This window comes from Erithacus rubecula, assembly GCF_903797595.1.
Source record: "Erithacus rubecula genome assembly, chromosome: 3".
In the NCBI taxonomy this organism is placed as follows: Eukaryota; Metazoa; Chordata; class Aves; order Passeriformes; family Muscicapidae; genus Erithacus; species Erithacus rubecula.
The window spans coordinates 77,448,406-77,469,563 of record NC_136689.1 but is presented as its reverse complement, the minus strand read 5'-3'; the positions used below and the strand labels follow the sequence as shown (position 1 = coordinate 77,469,563).

The 21,158-nt window shown below is 38.3% G+C and overlaps 1 protein-coding gene across 6 annotated transcripts in view; it reads right to left on the bottom strand.

Annotated features, from left to right (window-relative positions):
• Positions 1-21,158, bottom strand: part of CTNND2 (catenin delta 2) — a 626,420-nt gene that overhangs the window by 505,157 nt on the left and 100,105 nt on the right. For all 6 annotated transcript variants that reach the window (XM_079301143.1, XM_079301147.1, XM_079301144.1 and 3 more), the window contains exon 2: positions 3,076-3,209. In XM_079301143.1, coding sequence (XP_079157269.1) covers positions 3,076-3,209 — 134 coding nt within the window. The remainder of the gene's footprint in view (positions 1-3,075; positions 3,210-21,158) is intronic.

Sequence of the window (21,158 nt, the reverse complement as noted above, 5' to 3'; positions counted from 1 at the left end):
AAAGAACTTGATACTGTCTAAAACACGACAAACAAACAAAAACCACACAAAAAACTCAAAACAACAGCTTTCATTCTCACAGAAGTTATTTACTGTTTCTCTTCATAAGGATTGCTCAAAAACAACTAAGCCAAAGGTCACTGCCCAGCATCTCATGGTTTCTTAGACACATGGCAAATGATTCTGACCTTGCCTCCAGCAGTGCTGTCTAACCTTGAGAACGTAAGCAGCAAGGGATAAAGAATGGATTCATGTTCCATATCTATCAGCTCTGAACAGCATCTCTGAAGTCTGAAACCCAAAAGGAATCAGCATGCTTGTCCAGAGCAAAGCTCAAATGAAATAGCCTATATTTTAAAGCAAGGAGTTCTGCATTTGCATTTCTCAAAATCAACCTAATTCAACAGCAAAATACAGGTTATTAATTTCTCTTTTGACAGATACCCTCAGCTTGAAAAGCATGTAGCTAAATCTTCTGACCGAGACATGGCAATCTGTGTGTCACTTTACACCTGACATATCAAGTACAGCTTTTTGCCCCAATAAACTTTTCAGACCAAATAAATCAGTTCCTCAAAATGTGACAGCACAGGGATATATTGTTTTCAAACTAAGCACTGCAAAACTTTAAATTTTCTTTATATATCATTTAAGTTTCACAGAGGAGATTTAAGTAGAGCAAATAAATACATTCATTACTACTTCTCTGTGCCTTTTATGTATCCTGCCCTCTTCAAAGATTGCAAACACCTTTTATTTTTTTCAGTGTTATAGATAACACATTTGTCATTACTCAGTGAAAATATTCTATTTATTTTATGAGAAGTAACACATGAAGTTACCCCAAATGTTCCAAGAGAAAAAATGCAAGGAAGCCTATTAAAGCTAAGCATCATCACAGAAAAAGAAAATATAATATACTTGATTTGTTGAAAAAACACATTAAATATGATTGATATGTTGAAAAACAACTTAATTTCTCTATATTAACAGTACTTTTGAATAATGGTATCTGTTTAGTTATATTTTTGGCTACAGTCAAAGAACATATAGAGCAAATTCACATACCAGACAGTAAAGTAACTCTTTCCTTCTAAAAAGCAGGTAGCTGCCCATTTGAACAATTAGTTAGAAACTTAACTTCATTTACCCCCATAATGGAGAATCAGTGCAATGTACTTCATCTGTCTGAAGCACAGGATTGCAACATTACCTAGCATTTTTCCAACAGAAGATTAAATAATTGAAATGTGTCAAAACGCATAGTCTTGTGGGGAAAAGAACAAGCCTGAAGGAACACTTAGGGTTTTCTTTGTGTTTTAGTATTATTATTATTATTATTATTAATATTATTATTATTATTATGATTGCTTGTTTCTGAGCTTAGTACAGTCTTCCATCTTCAAGATAGGTCTGACTAGAGATACCTGTCAAGAAACAAGTTTCCTTAAGAGAATGCCTGTAAAATTTTGGTATCTTGTATCACTATAGTTCAAGACACCTTTTAATCAGCAGTACCTTAGGTTAACTGGCTAGGCTGTTCTTGGTGATAAGTGGATGCAGAACTACTTTATTACAGGTTCCTTCTGCTGTGGTTCACTGGAATCAGAAGTAACTTTTCCAATATATTACCACTTCAAATCCTTTTTATCTACTGGATTCAGCAACAATTCCCTTTGGTACTCAGTTAATTGATTTACAGGGGTGGGAGGTTCATTTGGAAAACACATAACCAGGTATAAACCAGCGAATGTCACAACATCAAACAACAGAGAAGTTCTTGTCACTGCTCCAAACTGTGATTCACGTTCCAACACACCAATATATCTTCTATCTATGTAACCTCCCTGTACACTTCTATCACTATCAGGGAGTCAAAAAGTAAGGCAGGTATTTTTCTACAGAATAATGCAGTGACACAGGCTGAAACACTGGTACATGCCCAAGAAATATTATTGACATGGAAGAGAATACGAACATCTAAAACCATGGGCAATATTCAATTCCAATGATGTGCCATAAATCTCAAGACAAAACTCCACATTATACCATTTCTATTTTGCACTCCTCTTTCCAGAACAGAAAATACGACTAACCTCTAACAGCCAAAAGAGAGAACTGGCATATAGCAGAAAAAACAGTGAAGAGTTATGTTACAATTTTTATAAAATCTCCACGATTAAAGAGCTATTACTCCAATGCTGAGAGATATCATGAGCTGAATTCATGCATTAATTTAAACCAAGAAGTAGTGAATGTCTTTGGCAGGGAAAGATCAGTACTTGATAAAGGAAGAACAAATTTAGACACCTTCAGCAAGGAGAAAGCTGCCCAAAAGCAGATGATTTTAATGTCTCTCTTTGGAATTCCTGTTGATGCTGTTGAACCAAAGGAGGTAGTGACACAGACCAGATGTTAGCATTAACTGAAATATTAACCATCTCCTAATGTACAGAAGGCATTAAAAGCAAAATCTCTGACACTCAGCCCATAAAAGTTTACATTAAAATGTCCAAACCTGTCTTAATAGCATCCAATTACAAAGCTAATCACACTGAAGACCTTTTCTGTGAAAATTTCTAGTATTTTGGTATTAATCATCCAAAACAGAGTGCCCCTATCTATACCCAGCTTTGCCCTGAAATTTCACATCAGGTTTTACACAAGACCCCCAAAAACATTTATATAAATTTTAAAACCCTAGGGTTCTTACCAATCCTTTAAAAATTCTACAATAACACATCTTCTTTACAATTCATTTGTCTATAACTCTTACATGCCATTTCTGTATACTGCAACTCCACATGCAGATTGACAATAATAAAAGGAGAGACACTGAAAAATCACCATCCACACAATTCACACAGTAATGAGTGAAAGTGGAGAATAAAATCAGCAATTAAATTAAATTATATTAAATTTACTGTAGGAAAGCTTACAGAAAGACATGGTTAACATTCTTTGCAATATGCATTTGTGAACTAAATAATTCAGATACCAGCTATGAAACATTTGTAAAAAAACCCCAGTAAATCATACTATTGTATCCAGCTTGCAGATGCATCACTTGCCTACCTGTTCTTTGACTGAAGCTAGAATGGCAGAGGTTGTCTCAGTTTCAGAGCCATCACCATTGGATGTGTTCAACACAGGACTAAGGGAACTTGTCTTGTCAGAAGACGAGGGCTGGTCTGGAACAGGCATAGTTTCTGTAGTTCATGAAAAAATAAAACAACAGATTTGTTATCATAAACTTGATGAATATCAAACCCATATACATATAAGAATAGTAACTCTCATTTAAGGTAAAAGTTACAGAATATACTTCTGTTCTATACTGAAAAATATATCTCTTTTTTAAAACAAACAACTTCCAAATTAATAAAAAAAACATTAATTTATCTCCCAGTGTTACTCTGAAATAGTTACCATCAGTACATTTTGAAAGACTCAAATAATTTATAGCTGTGACTTTTGTATAGTATCCCAGTGGCAGCATGCAGCATAAAATTATAGTATCATGAAAGTAATGAATCATGAAATGCTTTGCAAACAGAAAACCAACAAATGATACATGAGAGAAATATAAACTATCTAGTGTTTACCTCCTAATACACGTTTATTTAACATGTATTGTATTTTAAGCCTACACAACTTTCATACCCTATCTTCTACCAAAAAACAAAAACAAAAAAGACAAACAAACAAAAAAAAAAAAAAAAAAAAAAAAAAAAAAAACAGAAGAAAAAGAAGAATCTTAGCATTTGAAGGTGTTTGCAACATTTCTTTTCAGAGGGCAAAGCAGTGGTGTGACTATGGAATGATTTATCTTTCCAAAGGCTAAGCTACAGCAATATCTCTGGTTAAATGTCACTATAGGCACATCTCCAGAGGCAGACATGTTGTGCCACATTCCAGAAGGAGCAGAGGCTGCTTGCATGGTTATGCACAGCACAATAGGACAAAATCATATTTGTGTGGGAGCTGGCCAGAATTATTCTGTACGAGAAGTGGCCCACAGGCTGCCAGTTGGATGGGACTCCTAAAAAGCAGTGGGGATATTCACTTTCATCAGAAGCAAAACTCCTGCCTTAGCTCTATTCTGTTAAAATATACAATAATAGAGCTTTTTCTGGAAGAAGTGAGAAGACTGGAAACAGTAGGAAAGGGTAGCTGGCAAAAGCAAATATAAAATTCAATACCCAGACCAAGCATCCCTGCATCACTCTGCCATGGAAATTAGAGCTCTTAAAGAGGGAAGATGACATTCTATAAAGCTTTGTCTCTGAAGCCACAGTGCTGCCCAAGAAGAAACAGTTAGCCCAGCCGGGTAGCATTTTTCCAAAGTTTCCTGAAGCTCAAGACACTGGCATACATACGCAAGACAGAAATATAAAAACACAGATTATTCATAAAAAAGCCAGTTATTTGTTAGAAGAAAAATCTCCCTGAATTTCAGACTAGATCGGTTTACATCTTGAAGAATGTGATTATGTATAATTTTAATTAAAGAAGCTACATATTTTCATAAAACTTGCTTTTTGTAAGCAAATCTTACTAATAAAGGCAAGTACCAAATCTTTATTAATGTCCTTGCTCCAAACACAAACACTATTTGAAGTTAAACTAGAAAACCTTGGGGGACATACCTGCCTTTTTCTGTCATAACTACAAGCAGACCAAACAAAGCTTCATACAATGTCAATATATCAGTCTAAAAGGACCTCTTGAATTACATTTTCTTGGGGGTTTTTTATTGGTTTTGTTTTTTTAACCAAAGAACCAGCTTCTGTTATAAGGATTTAACTAGTTAGTGACATACAATTAAACTTGCTGCTGTCTTGTAAAGCACCACAGAAATGACATGTAGGCACGCACATATAAATCCTTGTTCTGTTACCTTGCTTTAATACAATCTAGTTATTTTATTTTCTAAGCAAATCAATAATTACATTTTCATAATATAAACAAAAGTAGTTTTCTTTTTGGTATGGCTTTTTACATGGAAAAGAAATTACAAATGGCCAAATAATTGACTTCGTTGCATGGGAGACATGGAACTTCAACAGCATGAGGCTCAAAGAACTGTGCTGGGCTGGGAAGTAGCACCAGAGCTGTGGATGAGGCTCCTGGTGAAATGCTTTCAGGGGAACTGGCTGTCATCCTGCTCTCCCTGCAGCGGGGAGGAAGCTCTCTGGGAAAAGCCTCTGTGTCTGCTCAGCTCATCTCCACGCTCCCCAGGGCTGCCGGACCTCCCCCAGCAGGGAGCTCTGCTGAATCGGCTGTTTCAGAAACACTCGCCCCAGGAGGCAAAGCCCAGCAAAGCAAACGAGAATGGCAGTCCAGAACTACAGAAAATGCTTGCTCTAGCACAAACACTCCAGAATATTTAAAGTGTATCTGAGAGGGACTGCAGGGCTGCATGGCCAACGGGGAAGCTGCTCTGTGACCAAAAAGATGCTACTGGTACAACAACAACAGTTTATGTGAGCTCAAAACATTACATCCATGAGACACAGGCAACAACTGCCTGCTGCTATTGTTAAGTTCTTTCAGTAAATTTCAGCACATTTTAATTTTTAGGTCGTAAGTTTTTTTAACTCTTTATTTTCACAAAAAATTACTTCAATAACTGCTTTAGTAATCTACATTTGCATGCATCAGTTTAAGTGGGAAAAAAAAATCTGGCTAGACAATCAACTACTGTCATAAACTGTATTTGCTTCAAACAGGCTCAATATCTGGACAGCAGTAACATTCTGCAACCACTGCATGTTTCCATAATATTTGTTTAGTTTTATAAAAAATACAGATATTAAAAGAGGGGGGGAAGAAAAAGATAAGAAATGCATGCTGCATGCGCCCTCTCTATCTAGAAACAGAGAAATCAGAATAAATGTCTCTGACATTAAAAGGAATGTTTTGTGCCCCCATTAAAATATTTCTTCTGGACAGATAATGTAATTTCAAACATCTATCACATAAGTTCAGTTTATTACTACAGTTCTTAAAGGGGAAAGATTGCAGCCAATAGCACTTAGTAGCCAGTATCCCTGGATTTACAGCTCTGTGATATCCAGCTGAACTTTTAACATTATAGACTGTAACAGTTAATTTTTCATTACATAAATTTGTATGAGAAATACCATACAGAAAGGAAACACAATATATTTTTACAATCAACAGAGACACTTCTGTACCGAAGGCAATTAGATTTTAAAAAACAAACAAAACTCCCATGATTCAGCAACATGAAACAGAGTTTCAACAACAAGCACCAACATAGCAAGAGTTCACATTTGCACATCTGAACTTTTAATTTAGCTCAGTCTTCCACATAAGAAATTGGACATTCTCGGGTTTTAGTGGAACTTAAAACTGCTAGTACAGTAGAATTACAAAAAATATGGTAGAAATGAGCCTCTGCACCCCTCTCCCACTACCAAATCTCTAGACAAGGAAGATTTTTTTGCTGCCATTCCACATGTTTAACACACAGAACCAGTCCTGCACAAGCCTCTCTCACTGCAGCCTCTTTTAGCCACTTTTTTCTGTTCCAGGCTCCACTGGCCTTATCACTAGAAAACTTGCTTTTCTGTTTAATATAGTACATTTAATCTCCCTGTTTCTTCCAGTGTTCAGCATGGGCATGAAAACCCTAACAATTCCATCAGTTCTCTTCAGAAAAGCAATTTTTCCACATAATGATAATGACCATGATACCTTTCCTTCTTCTCTGGCTTCCCTTCCCTAAAAAAGCCACCCCAGATATTTTCATTTTTCATCATAAAGTAAGTTAGCTGATAGCCTTTTAATCCACACTCCTGGAACTTAGGACCAAAAACAAAGGTAAAATAAGAGGGAGTACAAGAAGAAAAATAAAAGCTAGGCAGCTTAACAGAGCACACCTTAGCTGAGAAACTACTTGAAGTAAATTGGCAACATTTAAGTTCCACAGCAGCAACTCTATTTCCTATCTGTGCCACAAAGACACAGACGAAATTCTGTAAATCAGAGCATGCACACGCCCCTGAGACAGCCGAATTAAAATCTTAGATGACCATAGACAAATGAACAGGGAAAACACTACCAGCCTTTTGGGAACGTACTGCGAAGTCAGACATTAATAATTCATGGGTTCCTCTATTCCAGAGCGCTGGCAGAATTCTGTCAAGAGTTTGACCCTTTAATTTTTTTTTTCCCCTATCCTTCTAAGAGCATCTTAAAAACTTTACCTCAATTTAAAGAAAAAAACCCAGTGGCCCTGTAAATCCAAGGGAGACCGTCCTCTCCCCACCTGAGTGCAGCAGCTCGGGGCTGCCGGCCCGGCCCCGGGCGGTGCCAGCGGCTGCAGCGGCCCCAGCGCAGGGCAGGGCTGAGCCCCTCAGCCCCGGGGAAAGCCTGGGCAAGGGAGGGCAAAACCTGCCCGGCAGCCAGGGCTGAGCCAGGGGAACCGAGCGAGAAACAGCGCAGCGAGCCCGAGGGGACAGCGGGAGCAGGGACGGGGCAGGAGATGGGCTGAGACACCCAGACAGCCCAGGGGACATGGCTGCACTGCGGGCACCGGGAAGGCCCCAGGTTGGTACAACGATAATGTGAGGAGAAACCCCAGTAGAAAGCTGCCCGGCAGAAAATGACCTGGAAGCCATCTGAACATAATCCACGTGTGCCCAGGTGTCCAAGAAGTCCAGTGGATCCTGGTCTGTACCAGCAATAGTGTGGCCAGCAGGGCCTGGGAAGTGATTGTCCCCCTGTACTGGGCACTAACGGGGGCACCACAAATCCTGTGTCCAGTTCCGAGCCCCCTACAGCAAGAAGGACGCTGAGGTGCTGCAGCTGAGGCAGCTGGGGTTGTTTAGCCTGGAGAAAAGGAGGCTCAGGAGAGACCTTATCATTCTCTACAGCCACCTGTAGGGAGGTCAGGGTTAGTCTCTTCTCCCAAATACCATATGATACAGCAAGAGGAAACAAGTTGTGCCAGGAGAGGTTTAGACTGGATATTAGTAAAAAATTTCTCCACCAAAAGTGCTGTCAATCATTAGAACAGGCTGCCCAGGGAAATGGTGTAATCATCATCCCTGGAAGTGTTTAAAACACATATAAATGTGGTGCTTAAGGACAGGACATGGTTTAGTGGTGGACTCACAGTGCTAGGTTAATGGTTGAACTCAATGATCTTGGAGGACCATCAGTTTATACCTCTGTGATGCAAATTTTTATGACTAGATCACAGAAATATCTGGCAACAGTAATAGTCTGACATTCAAAACTGGAAAATAAGAGATGGCAAGACCACCTTTCTCCTGTGACCCATGGGATGGCAGTGGATGCTGGACGGCAGACCTCCTTTCTTGTGGAAGGGTTTCATGCCTTGTCTGAGGTAGCATGACCAACATAGCTAGTTCCAAGGTCAAATTGCAAAAGTTTGTTCAGGCTGAGCTTAGGCACAGAGATTACACCGTAAATAAATCCCTAGATAAAACAAAATATTTATAGGATTTAAAAACGCATCTGAAAATGGCAACACCAGATGTTGAGTTTTCACCTAAAAATTTGGTTTTGCACACACACTTTGCATAGGTTATGGGAAGATTTACTCAACAGGGAATTAAAAAAGTATAGTCATGAAGATGTAATTGGTGAAAGAAGTTTGGTGGCATAGTTCTCTAATTACATGTTGCCACTCTTTCTGCTTGTTCTCAGATGGGGTAGTTATATCTGCCTTTCACTGATCTTATTGTCCTCCCTCTGAAGGAGGAGGACAAAACAAGCTACACTCACAGGAAAAAAAAATCTAGAACTGAAGAAGCTGCAGCATCAATGCTTAAAGAAGGAGGGAATGGTGCTTAAAGAAGAAGACTAAGTTTTAAAGAAGCAGACTTTAAATTTAGGTTGAAGTTCCTTTAAAAGGAACTTAGTTAAAGATGTTTATATAGGCTAATGTTTTATCACTCTTTCATGGGTAGAAAGTGCATATAGGTTAAAAAAACTCAAAACAAACCAACCAGCTCCACACAATGTCTGAGAATTTATGGCAAAAGCCAAGTCAGCCACTACACTACCAACTCCATCAAGTAATGGAAATCAGAAATTTCAAGTATCTTTCTTTAACAAAAATACATTGTGGTAAGGAAGACATATACTCAGCAGAGAGTTTTTCCTGTATAATGAACCATTAATCAGTGAGTGCATTCATTGTAAAAGTGTAAGTCATGTTGTCTTCCTGCACAGTAATCAAATCTGGCATGTTACTGAGCTCATCTGGAAAGCCACAAATGATACTGAAGTAGCCTTGGTTAAGAATCAGCCACTTAAAATAATCCAATATGCAATTATGCATCAAGAAAAACTTTTTTCTTCCTTTCCTCTATCTTAGACATGCTGTGCAGAGATTACTGTATGACTAGCATTTAATAATAAGCATTTCTAGGATTCCTATTAGAATTGCTCTTACCTTTTTTCTATTGTTTCAAAAATAGAAGGGCTTACTGTAAAATTAAAATAATTCATTTTTTCCTTTCTTTTTTTTACCTAGAACTATTCCTTCACTTAAATTTAGTGTTTACAATATCTAAACTAATATCATGATGTCAGAAGGGCTAATATTGATCCTGTTTCTACTTGTTCACCAAGTTATTCTGATAACTAAGAATACAATTGGTATATATGATGAGTGAGAAGAACACAGAATTAATTAGGCCTGGCCATTCTTGCAAATTATGACATATATCACAAGTCATATTCGGTGCAGATATGGATGGGAAAAACCAGCCAAAATAGTAATTCTCACTATTACATATTACAAAGTCAATTCAAATATTATCACATATGACTGGGAGACTAACAAATATGTTTACATTAGACTTTTGGAATAAGATCACAACTGGAAGAAGTAGAAATTGGTGCTGCTTAAAAATCTGAATATGCAAGGAATTGCTTCCAGTAGAAAGATGACCCATTATTCTGTAATCTCAAACTATGGAGGTGACTGAAGGCTGAAATAGCATTGGCTCTAGACAGCAGGACACATTTCTACTACTGTTCCACTGAATTTTTCTGCAATGAATCTGAATCCTTCAGCTGTGTGACAGTGAAACAGGGTAGAGAGTCTGTAAACATGGGCCCTCCCTCCTCCTGCACAAAAGCCCTTTGAAATTGCAGATTTCTGTTACTGTCCTATCTTAGCTGACAAGCCTGGTTCAATTTGTGTCTGGGTAAGTGTTCTTAAAAATAAGTTGATAATCTCTTGAGTCAACAGTAAGATAAGAAAAGCTGCCAGAACATGCCAAATACCTTGAAGGCAAAAATGTCTCCTGATTGCCTAAGTAGTTATCACAACATCCTAAAGCATCTATCTCCTATTCTGAAATTACTAAGGCAGGAAAACAGATTAATTAAAGGAGACACGATATCTTAAAGACCTTTGGAAAGGCTTAGGCTCAATTAGGGATCAGGGATATGTGGGATCAGTCAGCACTCCTCTTATTCTAAACCATCAAAAGGGCTTTCCAAAGAGCAAGGGCTGTTTTCTTTCTGAGATTGCTCTTTGTCCACAGACTCATCCATCTTCCTGATCACTAAGACAGATGAGCTTGGCTTTTGTCTTCTTTTGTGACTTAAGCTTGTTGCATTCAGTTATTTCAACCATAGTGTATAAGCATTTAGAGCATCTAAGGGTGTGAAAAATAATTCTCTGGTTTAAAATTTAGTCAAAGTTGAGGCTCCAGTCCGTTAAATCATAAAATCTCTCCTTTTTCATGCCTGTTCTTTGCAGAAGTGTGGTAGAAGATATAAAAGATCCCCACTGTCATTCTATTCTAAAACCCGACAGAAGAGAAACTATACTGGAAAACTTCCTCCAATATTTTCCTTGGCCTAGTCTATTCTAAAGTCTGATAGATCAATATTAAATCCCTAAAAATTCCTTGTCTTCCACAGATGCCTGACTCAAAAAGGCATTTCCTGAAATATTCCAAAGACCGTAGCTCCAGACAAAAAAGCTTCTTCCTCAGGAGCTCTGTAATTCTGCCCTGAGTTGATTAAAATATCTTCATTTTCCTGCTCTGCAAAGAGGAAGCAAAATGAAGGGTCTTACCTGCACAATAGTCTGAGGTCTCCACAGGTTGTATCAAGTATTTTCCTGCCACTATCTATATGTAAGAACACCGGAACCTATATAAGCCTGAAGTCTTGACTAGCAAGCCATCTGCAAGGATTCCAAACTTTTTAGTTCAATATGATCCTGCTAAGTATTTTTTTGGTTAAGTACTATGTCATAAAGCAACATAATTTTACTTTTTACTATAATGTTTATGATTTCAAGTACTTTGAATTACTTACACAGCCTGTCTCCTTAAAATTGAACAAAAATCCAAACCATTCCAAATTATTTTAGCAGGATAACTCAGAAATGCTTCTGAGAAAAAAGGTACAGCATTTGGCCCAAAGGACCTTGAAAAAAAGGCAAAGACAATCTAATTGTACATCCTTTGTTGTTTTGCTTCTCTCAAACCAGAGCCCGAACCACTGCATCTTCAGTGCATGAAGATTTAAAGATCAGACCCAAACCACAAAGTCAGAGCTGTGTCAGTTCACTACCCCCAGCCCCCTTCCATGTCAATACATTAAAGCAACTGAATAAGTGATTAATCAGAACAGATAAACCACATGCTGCTTCTTGCTGCTTCATTGGTCCTGAAACCACCATCCTAATCTGTAAGGATTTACCCTAACCAGCTAGCATGACTATCTGAGAACTGAGCAACCTCTTCAAAATCTTAGAAAAATATTCCATTTGGAGTTAGTAATGTAATCACATAGAGAAACCAGCATAAAAATTCGTCCCCCTCTCAATATTTTAGTGACCTCAGCACGAGGATTTACAAAAATTGATTTCATTTTTGCTGAAAAATCTATTCATAAATCAAGCAAATTTGTTTCATTCATGGAATCCAATGAGGGAGTATTGTTTGCTGCTGTTACCGAGGGAACAGGAATTCTTACTTCAGTGGCAATAGGAATATCCTCAAGCACAAAGAGCAAAATGCACATCTACAAACAAAAGCCACAAACAGTCCTTACAATGAATTCTAAAAATCTTGTATTATGCAGACACTGCAGGAGTAAGTGATGCTGACATAATATGAAAGGTCCCTTTGCTGTTTTTTTTTTTCATCAATTGGTCATTTATTGCCTTGGGGTGAATTGAAAAATTAAGTGGCATTACATTTTGTTCCTGGTGGAATGGAGTTAATTTTCTTTATAGAAGCTCATATGGTAATTTTGTGATTAAAAACCCAGTGCTGAATAGTGCTTGCAGAGAATTGAGCCTTCTCTGTTTCTCACTCTGTCCCTCAGCCAGGCAGGAAGGGGACACAGCCAGGACAGCTGACCCCAACAGACCAAGGCATACTCCATACCATATAATGCCATGCTTAGCGTATAAACTGGGGGCAGCTTCTCCAAAGTAGCTGTTGCTTGGGGACTGACAGGGCATCAGTGTGATGGTGGTGTGTGCTTTTCCATAATTTGTTACTTTCTTTTCTTTTTTATTTATTGTTTTCATCTTGACTCACTAGTGGTTTTTTCCTCACTTGTGACTGTCCAGTTCACTCTCCCATTCTGCTGTAGTGGGTTACCAAGCAAGTGGGTGGAAGCTTAGCTGCTGGCCAGAGTCTAACCCCAACCACATCATAACTGAGTAATTTCTCCCAACACCTCCAACAGTAATCAGAGGAAAAAGAAGTTTGTAATGAAAGAGATGGGGTCAGCGGCAAAAGCACCTGAGGACACATGTTCATTACAAAGAACAGAAATAGCAAGGCAAAAGCACAGCCCTATGAATCTAAGGCAAATGATCCACTTAGGTTCTTGCCAAAATAGACTCTTTATTACTACTACTTTAAATTTAAATTGCAGGCTGATTCATGCTGACTACTCTTCATGTCTCCCATGGCTCTGAACCTGAAGGAGGATAGACAGTTCTGGTATTGGTGTAATCTCAGGACTAATCTACTTCATCACTAATTCCTGCAGTTAAGGAGCTTACTTATATATATCATACTGAATTGCATAGATCCTCTTTTCCTCCCATTGCCTCTTTTATTAAAGCCAGACAGCAGAATGCATTCTTCCAAGCCCCATACAACACTCTGCAATGCACCTCTAAACTGACCTTCAGAGACACGAAGTCTGGCAGGTAGGGCTGCCCTAGAGAACCAAGACAACAGTAACTGGGGACTCTTTGCAAGGCTGTACCCCTTAAATAAGGGGTTGGCAGATGAGCACAGCATGTTTTCACTTGCATGCTGAAGTAGGGAACTTCTGAGGTAAAACATCTGCTTTTTTAAACACTTGGATGCACCCCCACTCCAAGCCAAAGATGAGCATGACAATCAAACATTTCCTGAGTGTTTTCTGAAGAGTGCTGTACTCCTAACGGGAACTGTAGGTTCTTGTTTTCTCACTCCTTTTGCTATGGCCTTATGCACAAATCCCAAGCCTCAGAAAAAATCCCAAATCAGATTCCTTTGTGAAGTTGGGATGCTGTATTACTCTTGGTCTCCATATATGCATAATTTTAAGTTTATCCACTTGGATTTTTGTCATCCACTACTATGATTTTTTTGCTTCATAAACTCTTTACAATATTTTGAGATTCTAGGTCATCCCCACAAATAACACTGCAGAATGGGAAGCTGCCTAAACAGACTTTATGACCAAGAAAGTCGGGACCAGAAAAAAAAAAAAGTAGAACTTAAGGTATTTTTCTTCACTCTTTGTAGCAATTAACATGATTTATGTCCAGACAGGATAGCTGTTAGCATAAGCCAGTAAATGGTAAACAGCTCTTTACCGTGGCAAAAGCAGATGAAATATAGTCAGCCACCTGTCCTGAAAAAGAAAATTGGTTTTGTGTGCAGAAGAAAACAGATAGCCAAACTATGAAAACTGCCTGATGATCATCAAAAAGCGCAAGGACTCTGTATCTGGAACAGATTGTGAGCAGCAAGAGTGGCAAATGTAAATGAGAAAAGATCAAGATCAGAAAAGAGTCATTACCAACATGATATTCCCTGCCCATTCCTGTAGTTAAGGATATTTAATATTGCAGGAAACCAGAGTACAAAAGTGAGAGGTGATGACCTCATGACTCTAGCAAGATTAGGGACCACCCCACCAACATGCAGAGGATCCAAGAACACCAGAGAGTGCTCTGGGGGACCCCATGATTCCACAACAGGTCTGCACACAGTCCTGCTTTGAAACACTGTGCTCACCCATCTGCATTCTTTCCTTGACTTCACTGTCATCCCTGCAGGAAAGAGAAGATGTGTGAAGCAACCACTGCACTAACCTGCCCAGATTTTCTCCTGGATCAAATAATCTCTCTGATGGGATATGAAAATCAAGTGACACTTATAACTGCATATAAGACTATAGCTTAAGAAAAAGGCAAAGTATCTCACCAGCAGAAATCTAAAGGACATCAGAGTTGAATTTAGCTCTTCCAAGAGTCAAATGTCTTTGATGTATATGGCAGCATGTACAATTTTATGGATAAAACAAACAAGACTTTCTATCAGTACAATCCTAGACATTTTTCTAAACTCTATACAGAGGTATATTTTACATGCTCCCAAGCATGAAATCTGGATTTTCATAGAAATAAATACTGAAAGAAATTTCTGCTGAAACATCAACTAATAAAGTCCATTAGAAACAGAGTAATAAAAGAAATTCAATAGACTAGAAAACCGTTTCTGGATCTCTGCCTGCCAGAAAGCAGAGGCAGAAGTCCTTGTGTTAATGGATAGTTTTCTACTAAGTATACTTTACATACCCAACTCAAGTTTGAAAGTTTGGATTTAACTGAAATATACTTAAATCAACAATGACAATCTTTATAAGAATGTGATGACAACTGCACTTTCTTCACAGTTTGCCTGAAAGTTTGGAAATAACTAACCCTCTCACAGTTAAACTGAACTCTTGACAGTATGTATCTTCTGTTTGACTTTCCTTCTAGCCAAAAATTTTACTATCCAGGAGATAGCTTATTGACAGAAAAGAATAAAAATATGTATGTTGAAGTTGTGTAAGACTGTAATTAGTCTAACAGTTTCAGCCTTCACTCTGTCACACTAAAAGAGTATCAATTTACAGTGCTATCATCATATGCATATGTTGAGCATGTTCTTAAAATATATCAGTTAAGAATACATCACTTGCAAGGCTTATAATAGACTGACTATATTAAGTCTGTCTTCTTCCTGTTTTCTATACATCGAGTCAGATAATCTGTTAAATAGTAGTAAAAATTGCTGGAGGAAAAGTATGAACAAACCTAAACCTTTGTATAACTCTCTTAGAGCCAATTGTTTTACAGTTGTTTTACAGGGCAGAGGAACCAACATGGTCTCCCTGGACTCACTCAAAGTGCTTGACACTGTCCTGCATGACTTTCTTGTTCCAAAATTGGAAAGACATGGATCTGATGGATGAACCACAGGGCAGACAACAAACTGTCTGGATGGCAAAGGGTTGTGGTCTGTCTCATTGTAAGAGTGGAGACCAGTGACCAGTGGTGTTCCTCAGGGGGTGGCACTGGTGCTGGTACTGTTCAGCACCTTTGCTAGTGACATGGACAGTAGCACAGAGTGTACCCTCAGCAAGTACAACACTAGGTTGGGTGGTATGTTAAACACAGGGAGGGAAGGAATGCCATCCAGAGGAACCTTAACAGACTGGGAAAATGGGCCAATCCAAACCTCATGAGGATCAACAAAGTCAAGTGCAAGTTCCTACACCTGGATCATGACAATCCCAGGCACATCAACAGGCTGGGTGGAGAAGAGGTTGAGAACAGTCCTGTGAAGAAGGAGTGGGGGGTGATGGTTCGTGAAAAACTCAACATGATCCAGTAGTGTGCACTCACAGCCCAGAAAGCCAATGGAATCCTGGGTTGCATCAAAAGGAGCTTGGCCAGAAGGTCAATTGAGGTAGGTGATACTGCCCCTCTACTCTGCTGTTGTGAGACTCCATCTGTAGTAGGACAAGGAGTAATGGGTTCAAACTGAAAGAGGGGAAATTTAGGTTAGACATTGGGAAGAAATCCTTTACTGTGAGGGTGATGAAACATTGGAACATATTGTCCAGGGAGGTTCTGGATGCCTCAACCCTTAAGTGTTCAAAGTTAGGTTGGATAAGGCCTGGAGCATCTTAGGAGTGGGAGGTAACATTACCCATGGCAGAGGCATTGGGAATACATGACCTTTAAGGTTCATTCCAACCCGTAATATTCTATGATTCTAAGTGCAGATATTGTTCATTCAAGTATTTTTGTTGCTAAGTGATAAAAGATGGGAGGCAGATAAGGATTCGGCTGTTGCTTAAAAAGAAATTTTCTCCAGACAGAGGCTGACTAAACTTAAGCAGGAAGGAGGCTCAGACTGTTTGAACTGTATTTATGAAGAATATATGTCATATCTTGCTTATCCATGGCCATTTTACCTACAAGACCACAAGTGAAAAGCAACCTCACATGACATCAACAGACTAATCAAGTGATTCATAAAACAGTGAAGTGTCACCATAACTCACCCAAAGGAATGGTCCCACAGCACTGTAAGAACATTAATCGAATTCCTTATTTCAGTGCTAGGGATGTGTTGCTTGAAGAACCACAAACACTCCCAGAACAGAGATACTGGACCCTTTTTCAGTGAGGATAAACAGCTGAGCTAAGATAGCAACACAAATTGGCCCTTAAGTATGATTACATTTTTATTGCACCTACAAGTATTCTGGAAAGGTGAACTAGCAATAATTTTCTTTAAAAGCCTAAAACTAGGGCCTTATTTTACAATATTGTCATATCACTGTCTTTTATTAGGGGCCTGTTTACTTTCACAGGACTTGTCAAGAACATAAAACAGTACAAAATTTAGTTCCTAAATAATGGGCCCATTTTATTAAAGGTTATGCTAAAATATCAGAAACAATAATAAAGTTGCAGTGGCAGTTAAGGATAGGAAGGAAGTGAGCTCTCATCTCTATGACTTGGGTTTAAATCAGTTAGTTGCACAGAACAGAAAATCATCTGTGACTTACGTGTACTTGAATTTTATTATACACTATGTAACTCTGTTTTCCTAAATCAAAGTTATTAGCAGTAACAGAAAAGAAATCAATATATTCAATTCAGCACACATCCTCCAGCATCTACTTCTTCCATTTGTGTAGCCCTACAAAGATACACTACTCCTTTTTTTTTCCTTAAACTCTCTCCTGGATTGAGAGTGCATCCCAGTCTTCATGCAGACCAACTTCTTTTAATCATTCTTTCTTTTCAGAATAATATTTTCAAACACACATTATTGTCCAAGTTTTCAAAAGAATTAAAGCCAAATTGCTTGAAGGTGTAAGTCCTTAAAATTGTCTTTTTGAGTTAAACTGGAGCTGTGTAATAATAATTGTCTCCCATTTTCATTGTGAGGTTGATTTAAGACAGCGCTGAATCCCACTGCAAAGGCTGGAAGGGCAGCTACATCCACTCAAAACAGATGCATTTCAATGCACGTGCAAAGACATACAAACAATTGTTTTAAGTTATACACATTTTCCAGTGTTGATTTTAGCTGTTTATATTACCTAGTTTTAACTTCCTACATACTTTGAATGTATATACAGCAATCTTTAATCCACTTACATTCACAGAATCTCACTTGTATTTGTGTTCATCCTGCCAAATTACACATCAGAAAATTAAATTTCTTTACCAAAAAAATGTTTGCGCAAGTTAAACAAACGCTGTGTTCAGATGCATTCCATGATACTGGGGAGGAGGCCTAGGATGTGGGCAGGAAGCCAAGAAAGAAGGTGCCACTCCTCTTAAAGGTTCTTCACCTTGACTAAGATGAGAAGGGCTGCTTCCTGAAATGAAACTGGTGAAGAGGGGGAAGGTGAGCAACACAGACCTGAGACATCACAGCTTCTCGGAAAGCAGTCAGCAACAGCAGGAAGTCAAATTTGCTGGGAGCAATTTTTAAAAGCAGTTCTGGTGGGATTCTATTATGTAAAGCTAGTGAGGAAGTTCCACAATTTTCTCTCTGGTTGCAGGCAGAGCTAGCAGTGTTTAGCACTTCTTATTTTAAGATCCTATTTTGAACCACTTACACTTTTCACAAACTCACTGTTTGGGCTGAAATACTCTATCCAAGCAGCTGTCTCATAATTAAGCACACACACACTCTCCCCTGTCTTTAACTCTTCTGGCATTTCCAAGACTTGTACTTCTGGAGACTGTATTTTTCTATTTGCATTATAAAATAATCTCTTAAGATAGTGGAATCTCTAGAAGTGTTTCTGTCCTAAAGGGCACAGCAGCAAAACAATTATTTGTACTATAGGAATATCTAGAGCCTTCAACTGCAAATGAAGATCCACTGGTCTAAGGACTGTACAAATTACAAAAAGACTTGAAAGAATCATAAAAGCATAATATGCAGATCTCTACTGAATTTGATATTGTCAATCAAGATCAGAATTGAACATATGCAGATATTTTCTGACTACAGAATAAATTATTCACAAGGATTATTCATAAGCTATTTGATACTGTTATTTGATAAGATACTTGGGGCTTGCTAGTCCAGACACGCACAGGAAAAAAGCAAAACAAAACAAAACAAAAAAACACTGGGAGTTTACTTGTCTGCAGTAAAGCCAGCTATGAGAAACCAAGAGATTAAAAGTGACTAAAAGCTGATGTAGTTAGAACTTCATTATCTCTCTAAAATAATTAAAGAAGCATTCTAAAACATTTTAAGCAAGTAGAAAATAGTTAATTTACGATCAGCAAACATATGCAAGATTTACTGAATGAAAATACTAAACATAGTGACAGTACAAGGTTAGAAATAGCTTTTCACTGGCTGTATTCATGATCACCCACTTCTTTTAATAGGGGTGTCAGAAATTGCCAGAGATGTAACCCCAAAAGAACAGTCATTCTCATTAATCCAGCTGATTTATCACTCAATACAGTGTTGCCCACAAAAGAGATATCTTAACAACACAGACAGCTGTTTCCTGTCCTACACCTCAAAGCCTCAGATACATTCTACAATTTGTGCCAATCTGGTATTGCTTTCATTGTTCAGCTGAAGGCTGTCTTTGAATGCTGAGCATTATTGCTCTCACCTTTAGCCCAGGATTTCGAGTTGGGCTTTTAGAAGTGCTTATCAATTACACGAGTTTTCTATGAAGTACACCCATTTCTGCTGCTAGAAGAACAAACTTGCTTTCAATTACTTTCCGAAAGAAAAGAAAGTAATACTTCAGATTTCATCTGGTTTAATCTGAAGTAGATACAAATTCATGTTTGACTTGTCCTGAAGAAGATTCATATATTGCCAAGGGAGAAGACAAGAGGTGTGTATCCAACATTAATCTGCTTTTAAGTCTAGCTAGCAATCAAGAAAAAGAAGCATAAGAATAGGAAATTTCAGGATAGGTTTGTAGTCTTATTTCACACACATCACTTCTAGAATTTCCAGTCTCCCAATGATACTGTGGTGGGTTGACCTTGGCTGGTTGCCATGTGGCCACCAAGCTGCTCTACCACTTCCTTTCCCAGATGGGCAGGGGAGAGAAAAGAAGTGGAAAACAACTCATAGATTTAGATAAGGCAGTCTACTAAAGTAAAAGCAAAAGTTTTCATGAGCACAAGCAAAGAGAAGAAATAAATATTTATTCCCTTTAGCAAGTAATGTTCAGCCACTCCTTAGGAAGCAGAGCTTCAGCCCACAAAGTAGTGGCTCCGAAAGACAAACATTGCAAATAAATGCTGCACCTTCCTCCTCCTTTCCGTAGCTTTTACATCTGAGCTGATGTCATGCAGTATGGAACTCCCTTTGGCTATTTTGGGTCATCTGGCCTGGTTGTGTCCCCTCCCAGGATCTCGCTCACCCCCAGCCCCTTGATGAGGGGAATGCTGAGAGACAGTGCTGGTGCTGTGCCAGTGCTGCTCAGCAGTACCCAAAACTCTGGTGTATTATCAACACCTTTCCAGCCACCAGTGTCTCCTGTGAAATATTCAGAGATGAGGAAAATGAAAAAATATGCACACACATGCAGTCACAAAACTCTACAAAAAAAAAAAAAAACCTCCAACCTAAACCAAATCTAAAACCCCCAAATAACCCCCAAACCAATCCATCATGCCCTGCAAACAGTCCACTCTGGTACAGATGGTGCTGACTTCATGCTTCCAACAAATCACCACATCAGGTATGTATCTGCTTCAGAAACGGGATCCAGCTGAGTTATATTACAAAACTGTACACCAAAATAGATATTTGCATCAGCTACTAAGTCTAAGGATATATAAGAGCAATTTTTTTTTTTTTCAGGTGGCCTCATTTCTGTTTCTTCCAGGTATTTCTATGATATTTGAGGAAAAATAAGCGACACAGGATGAGTCTGAATGTAGAGATTTACAAAATAAGCATATTAAACCAGTTCTCCTGGAAGAACTAGATGCCTAAAGTCCCCTCCTAGTTAGTAGGATAAAACAGGTGCTTTGCAAAGTGATTGATTCTATCACAAGTCAAGCCTCTAAGGTAGACAGCATGACTCATGTTTGGGGATAGGAAGAATCATCTCTATTACCTGTAGCAAGTGCCTAGGCAACTATTTTAAACTCAGCGACTACCTTTTCAGGTAGCTATAATTAGGTGGATGAATTGCATCTGAGATGCATAATAAATATAGCAACAAACAAGCTCATCAGGGAAATGCTATATAATCAAAAGGTTATTCAAAACTTCTGGAAAGCCAAGTATAATTATCCAGGACTTAGAAATTGTCCCTGACACAAAAACATCCAAGCCCAAGCTTGCCTGTATCTTTACTTTTTTTTCCCACACATAGGATTAGGCATCATCTGAGATTTTTCTGTACAATATCTTTAGCAGGAATATATGCACATGCAGATTCAGTACAAAAATAATTATGCTAAGTATGCAGCATTTATGATAGAGTTAATTGTTGGGTTTTTTTTCCTTTGTAAATGAGGTCATATAATATTTCACTGTTTTTTAGTTGTGTCTGTATATTGAAATGTAATAACTCAATCGTGAGTGCTGAATGACAAT